This window comes from Rhamphochromis longiceps, linkage group LG5 (assembly GCF_057381845.1).
Source record: "Rhamphochromis longiceps isolate RC_006_pf linkage group LG5, R_longiceps_female_GT1.1, whole genome shotgun sequence".
NCBI classification, from domain to species: domain Eukaryota; kingdom Metazoa; phylum Chordata; class Actinopteri; order Cichliformes; family Cichlidae; genus Rhamphochromis; species Rhamphochromis longiceps.
Window position 1 is genome coordinate 31,080,459 of NC_140561.1, and position 9,278 is coordinate 31,089,736.

The 9,278-nt window shown below is 38.6% G+C and overlaps 3 protein-coding genes across 9 annotated transcripts in view; 2 read left to right on the forward strand and 1 right to left on the reverse strand.

The window, feature by feature from the left end:
• ecm2 (extracellular matrix protein 2, female organ and adipocyte specific) overlaps positions 1 to 3,480 on the forward strand; it is a 29,023-nt gene extending 25,543 nt beyond the window's left edge. For 4 of the 7 annotated variants that reach the window (XM_085407175.1, XM_085407173.1, XM_085407170.1 and 1 more), the window contains exon 12: positions 947 to 3,480. In XM_085407175.1, the coding sequence (XP_085263301.1) occupies positions 947 to 1,115 (169 nt within the window). In that variant the 3' untranslated portion in view covers positions 1,116 to 3,480. The remainder of the gene's footprint in view (positions 1 to 946) is intronic. The other 3 variants (XM_085407174.1, XM_085407176.1, XM_085407177.1) reach the window with 2 other exon arrangements.
• Positions 1 to 9,278, reverse strand: part of cenpp (centromere protein P) — a 119,852-nt gene that overhangs the window by 26,942 nt on the left and 83,632 nt on the right. The window lies entirely within an intron of this gene.
• The window catches only part of aspn (asporin (LRR class 1)), an 11,299-nt gene continuing 11,012 nt past the window's right edge, over positions 8,992 to 9,278 (forward strand). The window contains exon 1 of the mRNA XM_085407999.1: positions 8,992 to 9,211. The gene's annotated coding sequence lies outside the window, so the exon portion shown is untranslated. The remainder of the gene's footprint in view (positions 9,212 to 9,278) is intronic.

A 9,278-nucleotide genomic window follows, 5' to 3' on the forward strand; every position in this document is an offset into this window, starting at 1 on the left:
TACAGAAAAAAATAAGATAGTGATTGATGATCTCAAAAAACTAATTTAAGTAAGAAAAGGAGTCAGGAAAAAACAGGTGATTAAACACAGAACCACAAAGTCATTTAAGACCAACAACAAAGCTCCTATGACAGACATGAGTCGGACCAGATGACTGACTCATTCAACACAGACTGCCAAACAATATTATACTGAAAGTTCACTGGATGGAGAGTTGTCTTGACGACAAGAAACAAAACAAGTTGATTCATAGTTCCACCTAGGAGTCGCACTGAATCACCTCATTATGCACTCACAGGTTTCTTGCGCCGTGCACATAGTCCAGGTCGTGGCAGTGTGTTTTATTTGAAATGACCAATTTAAACACTGCACTTTGGTCTGTCTTTATTGGCAAGAAGGCTAACACTGCAGGTGGGAAATTACAATCAGACTTGAAGGAAATATTGCTAACCATTCTAACATATGTGGTGCAATAAATACACAAAAAAACCCTAAAAATGAATAAATATGCACAAAAGTTTAAAACCTTGAAAACGGACTAGAAATGTATATGTTAAATTTCTTCTTAGAAAATGCTAAGTGAGTATTTTCTTCTTTTGGAACATGTTTAACTACACAAAGAAAACAAAAGACGATTTCCAGTAAATGCAACATGAAGTGAAAAGTAATTAGTAGTGTTGGTCTTATATACTCATTATATTAACTAAATATTAATGTCTGTGTATTAATAGTTTTGGTGATTAATGAACTCTGTAACCGTGTATCTTCTGCATATCAGTGAATTGTACATTAAAACGACATGTTTCCCAGAGGGAGCATATATGCAAAAATATACTTGGGCACAGATCAGTACTCCATTATCTGCCAGTTAACACATAATGGAAAAAAGTTTGTTTCAGCTATAGGGAATAAACATGAATCTATATTCTCATGCTATGTCTTCAAGGAGTATTCCTGATGAAGCCATCTGTGACCCAAACCGCAGCGGGGACTCCACCTTGGTGGCTGTAAGATTGGAAAACAACTACATCGACCCACAAAAAATCTCACCAATGGCCTTTTCATGTGTAAGATCTGCATCAAGTGTGGTCTTAAAACCCCAGAAAACCAAGTGAACACACATAAACAAAATAAAAAACTGAGAGACAGTGGACTTTAATCTGCCAAAAGAAGTCAAAATCTCCTTTCATCATTTTTTTCTGTTACTAATATCATACAAATAATATAATACAAATAAACCTAAAAAATTACTAGAAAACGCGTTAGTCTGATGTCAAAATCTGACACACATTCAAACATGGTTACTGTTGTATGGTAAGATGCTATTTGAACATTTTCTACAACTTTAGACCAAACACATGGTTTGGTATCTGGTAAGCTGTCCTGCTCTGTCACTTGGCCTTAAACTGGTGTGAAAGTGACAGAACACATCTGTCCACTCTCAGAAAATCTTCTTCTACTTTTGGCTGGTCCCTCTAGAGGGTCGCCGCTGTGGATCACTGTGTAAAAGGGAAGGAATTCACAGTAAAATGAAAATCCTAATAAAGAAATGGAAAGAATTCTATGAAGTGCGACTGCAAGCACAGCGCATTATTTTTAACAACCTCAGCACCTTCATGTTTCATTTCTCAGCAGCAATTCTTCCACTGCCTGTTTTCATAAAAACCCTGACATGGAAAGCTCACACGTGACACATCCCCTAAGATGATTGTGTTAAACCAAGTGCTGCTGGAGCCAATTCCTCAAACAGATCGAGATGAGATGTAATGACATGCCTGTTCCTCAACATTTTATCTTTATCTTGCTTATGTGAATGGACAGGGCAGTGACCTCCTCAATTGTAGTTAAGTCTGATTTATGTTTGATGCAAAAATTAAGTGGGAGTCTTGCTATTGCATGTGTTATGATTTACAATTCAGCATCATCAAGATGAATGCATCATATGTGATATTGAGCTTTTGTTATGGTATATCCTGCACAGCAACTGTTTCACTTCACTTTGTGGTTAAAAGAATTCACAATGAATTCACAATTCATTACAAAGTTATGACTGCATCTGTATCTGGGTTAACTTCTATTTCTTCTTATCCTGCTTTATATAGTATGTGTCTTAACATGGGTTTATTTAATCCCAGGTAGGAGCAGAGTATGCTAAAGAACTTATGGAGATTATGGCCAAACATTTCTGACTTTAATACTGCTGCATGAAAATATCTTATTTTTCTTACTGTAAATTTGTACTTCTGTGTTTTCTTTTAACTGAATCTTCTTCTTTCCCAGACAGAAACACACAAGACTTTTAGATAATTTAAACTCTTTTACTGTGCATCAGCTTTCAAGCTGTGCAAATTGTAATATAATGTATTACCACTGTGTACATGAAAGGCTCGTTCTACCCTAACGTTACTTTGAAAAGCTCTCACTAGAGGTCCAAAACACTCAACAATTTACTTTAGATTTTTAATTTTTTCCCCCACAAATTTAAGATATATTTGAAGATTATATCCTTTCATTTGCTCTTGGCTGGCCAACATGCTTAAATTATATGAAGTTGGTGAGTATATTTTACAGTTTAGCACAATGTTATGATGCACGGAAAAAATAAACTTTAAGTTACCATTCCTGTCTGAGTGAAGTCTGCCTAAACCTAGTACCCTCACACACCCAAATAAGTTAGATTATATTGCACTGGATCCCCTGATCATTTACACAGCCTGCCTGTCCAGGACATTTAGGAGTATATTCATGTTATCAAATTAACAGCTTGGGCTTCAGGGAAAAAGTGGAGCCATGATGACTTTTACAGAATAAGAAAAAAAATGTAGTTAACCTTCCATTACATGTCTTTTAGCTATATGTAATACATATTTACTGAAAGCTGCAATTAACAGAGCTGAAAAGCCAACCAATTCATAATATTTTCCTCTACAAGCCTGAGGTTTAGGATCATTTACTTCAGTCACAGACATCGAAAGGATGATTGAAACAGAAAAAAACCTAAACTGTGAGGAGCATAAAACCTCAGCTTCTTTAATGGTAAAAAACCTGAAAATATTAGATAATTATATGGGGACTAAAATTAATTTGAATGAATAAAAGCAATAAAACAAAGAATCACAAATGTGTGGTCAGTTTTCTAGATGCCGGCAGTTGTCATCTGACTGAACCTGGAGCTGGAAAACTTTCCTCCCTTGAACTAAAGCTGAGATGAAAGTTTTTCCTGAGGGAGTTCTCCTCTGCCAACATAAACAGCTGCTCTGTTCATCAGTCTTGCATATCAAACACGTGAGTGAGCAATCATATACTCATTAGTCATGTGACCTCATCCATGCTCCTCAGGATGAGGAGATGTAACTGAAAAAGTAAACTGTAAAGTCATTCCCATGTACTCAGACATTTTATCAGGCACAAAAGATCAGTACGGAGGTGGAACTCAATTCATCTGATTTCTGTGATATAAAAATGGAAAAAAATGAAATTAAAAGGAAAATGAAGCAGTGTTTTTGTTTTTTTGTGAATAACAGTGTATCCCCAACTTTGCAACCTTGTATTTGTGAGACACATGAAACTGTGACTATGATGCTTTTGTTCACTGGTCAAAACTGAGATACTTACACTCAGCAGCCAATTTGTTAGGCACACCATTCAACTGCTCATTAACGCAAACATGTAATCAGCCAGTCACATGGTACAAATGTATGGAACCAGGCATAAGGACATGGTAACGAAGACCTGCTGGAGTTCAAACTGAGCATCACAATGGTGAAGAAAGGTGATGTAAGTGAGTCTGACTGAGGCATGGTTGTTGGTGCCACACAGACTGATCGGAGTGTTTATGAAACTGCTGATCTGCTGGAATTTTTCTATACAGCCATCTTTAGGTTTTACGGATAATGGTCATAAAAAGTGAAAATATCCAGTGTGCATCAATTCTCTGAGTGAAAGTTATGCCAGATTCTTTAATGTTGATCCCAGAATTCAGAGGAGAATACCCATTGAGCTGATAGGAAGGTAACAGTAACACAAATGACTACTTTTTACAACAAGTATACGTAGAACATACTGGTTCGATGGAAAAGGTTTGATGGAAAAGACCACACTGTTCGAGATAAGTCTGTGTCTTGCATGCAAACTATAGCAGCAAAATGTTGGTAAAGTACAGGATAAATATTCCAACACAGTGCAAAAACAAAAATTACTTCGTTTTAAGGGGTCATAAACTAAAACTGCTGGTGACCACTAGGGCTGCCACAAACGATTATTTTGATAGTCGACTAGTCACCGATTATTTTTGCGATTAGTCGACTAATCAGACCATGCATCCATTGGACGTAAAACATACAGCTTATTGCACCAGCATTCATCTGCACTATCATTAGCTTACAGCTTTAAGTGTCTAAGGTATAACAATAAGACTTCTAAGTTATCTAAGTGACTTATATATCATGTTTGAAAATGTTTGTTTGAAAATATGTGGTGTCTTGATAAACTGAGCAGATATTTGAGGTTTACACAGCTACATTCTCGCCTGAAAATATGTTAAACGTTTATTTTGTGACCCAGAAAGAATAATTAGAGTAAAACTAACTAGTAGGGATGGGTATCGTTTAGGTTTTATCCGATACCGGTGCCAAATCGGTACTTTTGAAACGGTGCCGGTGCTCAAACGGTGCTCAAACCGGTGCTTAAAGAATGGAGAACACAAAATTGGTCCATAAACCTCTCATGTTCAGCTGTTTTTTGTAAAAATATAACAATGTTAGCCTTTTCTGCAGCTATGGGGCATATATGGTATCACTCTTGGCTGGAAGCAGTGCTTAAACAATGGAAAAAAAACAAACTTTGTCCTAAACCTCTCATGTTTAACTGTTTTCCACTTTTTCTTTGGTCATTTTAGCCTTTTTAGCCAGGGTGAAGGGAGTATCTGCCATCAAACAAGAGGACAGCCGCATGTAGCTATGATGATGTTTGCTAGTTCACCTTACATGCATTAATGTAATAACGTGGTTAGCCTACTCAACGTAAATTAGCTACTCACGCAGAGAAGAACGGCTGCTGCCACCATCATCCGTCATCATTTCTGCTACACTGGCAGGGCTAGGGGCCAGGACTCTCCTCTTCGTGTTTTTGGGGGATGTTGCATAACAGGCAACCCACCCGCAGTAGATGTGCTCGGTGTGAGGTCTCGCAGCAAGCTATCAAATACGGCGCATTTCTGGGCTTTAAAAAAAAACGCTATGCGTCGCCAGGTGTTTCATCGGATTCGAGGTGTTACCTCCTTTGACAGTATCACAGTATCAGCTTAAAGCACTTGTTGCTGCTGAGTTTGCATATTTTGCTATGAAGTACAGCCAGACTTTTGACCGCTTCGCCTTGGACATTTTTAATCTGTAGCTCTGCTCTAACAGAACGTACGTACCTGGCCCCGCCTACTATCCTCGGAAACGTAAAATTATTGGCTAGAATCTAAAGTGTATCACAGCTCAGGAAAAAAAAGCACCGAAATAAAGCACCGAAATGTGCGCTGCTTTTCGGTCTGGTTACTACCGTTTATGACAGAACCGGTGCCATCATGGCACCGGACACCGGTACCCATCCCTACTAACTAGCATTGTTGGAAACGATGGGCTGCGCTATGAATTCTGGGACACAGCTTCTTCTTCTTCGGGGTTTAACGGCAGCTATCATCCTTCTTCATGCAGTGCTGCCATCTTCTGTTTCAGTCCGTTATTACACTCTTAAATCCTACTACTTATTCCTGCGTCTTTTGGGATCTTACAAAGCTTCAAACGACGTGTCGACTATTAAATTAGTCGTTGACGATTTTGATAGTTGATGTAATCGTGACTAATCGACTAATCGTAGCAGCCCTAGTGACCACTGACACAGATTTAGAAGTAAAACAATGTGAGAATACCTAAAATATATTGTTAAATCACTAAATTCAGTTAGAATAGCAGTTAAATGTACTTACTGACCAACAGTTACTTGTGAGCAAAAGTTAGTTTTATGAATAAGAATATATGTCACATTAAAACAAACAAACAAAAAACAAAAGTAGAAAAACAAACAATCAAAACACCAATAATCAATATTAGTGTCGGGTGGAACTGTGGTGAGATGAGATCATGGTGGAGTGTGGGGCTAGTGAACACTGCTCTGTTGTATAGCCTGGCTGGGTAACAGTGCCAGAAACAGGTAACACACTGAGTTGCAGGGTCACAGTTCTTTTAAAAATGTTTCCTGGCTTCAAAACGTTCCTGTGGCACTAAAGCAACAACAGCACTGAGGCAACTCTTTGGCTAGATGCCCTGGAAGTTGCCCCCGTGACTTACGGCATTAAAAGAAATTACCAGATGGAGGAAATTCTCCTTAACACAAAAACACAACAAGTTCCAGCTGTTCCAGCGCCGTCATAGACGTCTGATGGGTTGGAAAGTATGAGATCCTTAGAGAGAAGAGACATCCTGACCGCCTTCCATCAGTCAGGCAGACCATCTCACATCAGGAAATAATCTCTAACATTTAATTTGCAGTTTGAAGACAATAAATCCAACAATTACGCCATAGAATATTTTCACTACCACAAACCAGTTTCCCCTCTTTGGATTATTACAGCTACTGAATTAAATCTTTCTGTGGCAGACCAGTCAGCTGAGAGGTATGAGGTTTCGAAGGGCTCGTGTGCATGAAAACAGAAAACGACAGCATGACGGATACCTGGCTCAGACAAAGAAGCTCAATAATTTGAAGTTTCCCTTTGCTTCTGGGTAGGCAGAAAGACAAAAGGACCACCCACCATCCAGATCAACATGACGCAACAGGATATACCGTGGGGCTAGTGGTCCTTACAGTGCAGACAAATACCTTTAATGTCTTAGTCCTCACACAGGGCACAAAAAAGAGAAAACTCTCATGTAGGGTTACATCATGGTCTAATCAGATCCCTCCAGTGTTTGGGAAAATGGCATCTTTTAAACTGACAATCTGGCTCCCAAGAGGCTATTGTTTCAGCACACAGCCATGAAGCTGTGATTATGGGGAGCTGGAAACTGAGTCTGAGGTTTTAACCAAGAAGGTGGACGTGTTTAAGCTACTGGTATCTAATACGTGAAGTGGACATAGTTCTGTGAGACTTCTTAAATGCATCCAACTAGCCTCAAGCACATTATTTAACACGCTTTTAAAAAGACAAATTACATAAATATATGTAGCCAGTTATGAAAAATACCACAAAAATGTAAATGTAATGTAAAATTAGCTATATATTCGTGAAAGTTTAAAAAGTAAAAGTTAAACTTTGAGACATGTTCTACCCATACATCAGAGAGGCATACATCAACAGGGCATGTTGATTTTCCAGCTTCTGGGAACAAGAGATGTTTTCCCTTTTTTAGCCTGGAGGTAAAATCAGATTTTTGCTGCGTTTCCCACAAGTTGTTCATGAGTTTATTTATTGCTATACCAAGTCAAAAGCTAGTGGTAGGAATAACAAGTGATAAAACTGAGAGCTTACGTTTAGGAATTTCCTTCAAAAAGTTTGTTGCACATGAAAGAAGTCAGAAGGCTCCTTGTTGATGTGATGATTATTTAACCAGATCTGTGATGGTTTGGAAAATTTGATTTCCCCACCAAGACGATTCACTAAAACCAAAACAGACCCGATCCCATTTCGGGTCTTCTGACTGCCAAACCAGGGCATATTTGGATGGTCTGGCTCAGCCATAAGTTGTGCAATTCCAGCTCAGCTCAGCAGAAAATACCAGAAGTAAATGGAAAAAGGAATTGTATAACACTTGAACCCCTGAGGGAACAAGCTGTTAGCTTTTCCATTCTTGGGAGGTACTTCTCATTCCTGCTTCAAATGTAAAGCTGAAAGATTTCCTACTGTGTCTTGTTAAGACAACATCACGCAGAGCACAATATATAGTAAACTTTAATTTGATGTTGCAAAGCATCACCTCCAATTATCTTTTGTCTCTGCTTTCCAAATCCACAAACAGGACATTTATAACACCAAGCTGCCAGTTCTGACTGACTGTAATGGTATGTTGTATCACCTTAAGAGTGTATCACTTCATTGCCAAAGAGTAATACACCTTAACAAGTTGTTTAGAATTGTGGACATCTGCCTGTGGGCTGATATAACGGAAATTGTTCTCAGTTCTTTTTTTCCATAAAGTTTTGGCTCTAGAAAGAAGACAGAAAAGGTCTAGACATATCATAAGGTTTGTTATGTAACTGTTCCTTACACCTTTATTCAGACATGACAGCAGCTTTGCAAAAATGCAAAGCACAACAGTTATGTTTCTACTTATCTCTACAGTTTAAATACAAGTAAATCTGCCAAATAAATGTACTTTTGTGCACAAAAATGAAAACTGAGTGCCAAACATTTCTTTTGTTTGCTTAAAAATAAAATACTTCAGCCACTTTGATAATATGATATATTCTTCCAAAGTGTATAAATGCATTTCCACTTCCTATGGGTAAACTATATTCAGAGACTGTTGCTGTGTTCTTATATCATGTTTACCTCAAATTTTCTGATCGCTAGTCTTCAGTAATATTGATCTAAATGAACTGTCTACCAGTCCTTCACCATCACCCTAAAATCTCTGAGAGGGCAGGCTCAACTCCACCCTGTTGTTTCAATTAGACAAACGAAACCGCTACAGCAGCTGTACAGTTGTACTATCCTTTATTAACCCAGTGCCAACGTGCCTCAGAGAAGAAACCATTCACACTGATGTAAAACAGTTAATGTGGCTGAGAAGGGAGGGGAGGTGACAGACCTACCAGTATGTTCTATATATAAAGACTTGAGCATACAGGAGTCTGAATCTAACTATTCTGGCATTACTTCAAAGCTCCTGATGAAAAGCACATGACTAAACTCTTAACAATGCCTTTTCAAACTTAGCCCCACAGGCCTACAGATGGTGTGATCACTCAGAGAATCAAGAGCTCTTTACTAAAACCGAACCTCTCACCCTTACCAGTGGAAATTTTCCGTTGGTGGGGGTGTTCAGGGGACCACTTCCCCCCCCCCCCTTTTTTTTTTTCCCGGAGAGGAAGGGTGATGCTGTTCTTCGTTCACTGGGAATGTATTGACTGAGGATCCAACTCTCAGCCTTCCAGCTGGACCCTGCTGCTGCTCTGCTCACTGTGTGGGGTTTAAACCAGGACATAAACACACCTGACAGCTGAGGTAGGACACACCCTGGATTAATTTATTGTTTATAAAAACACCAACTCATATTTCTAATGCAGCAAGC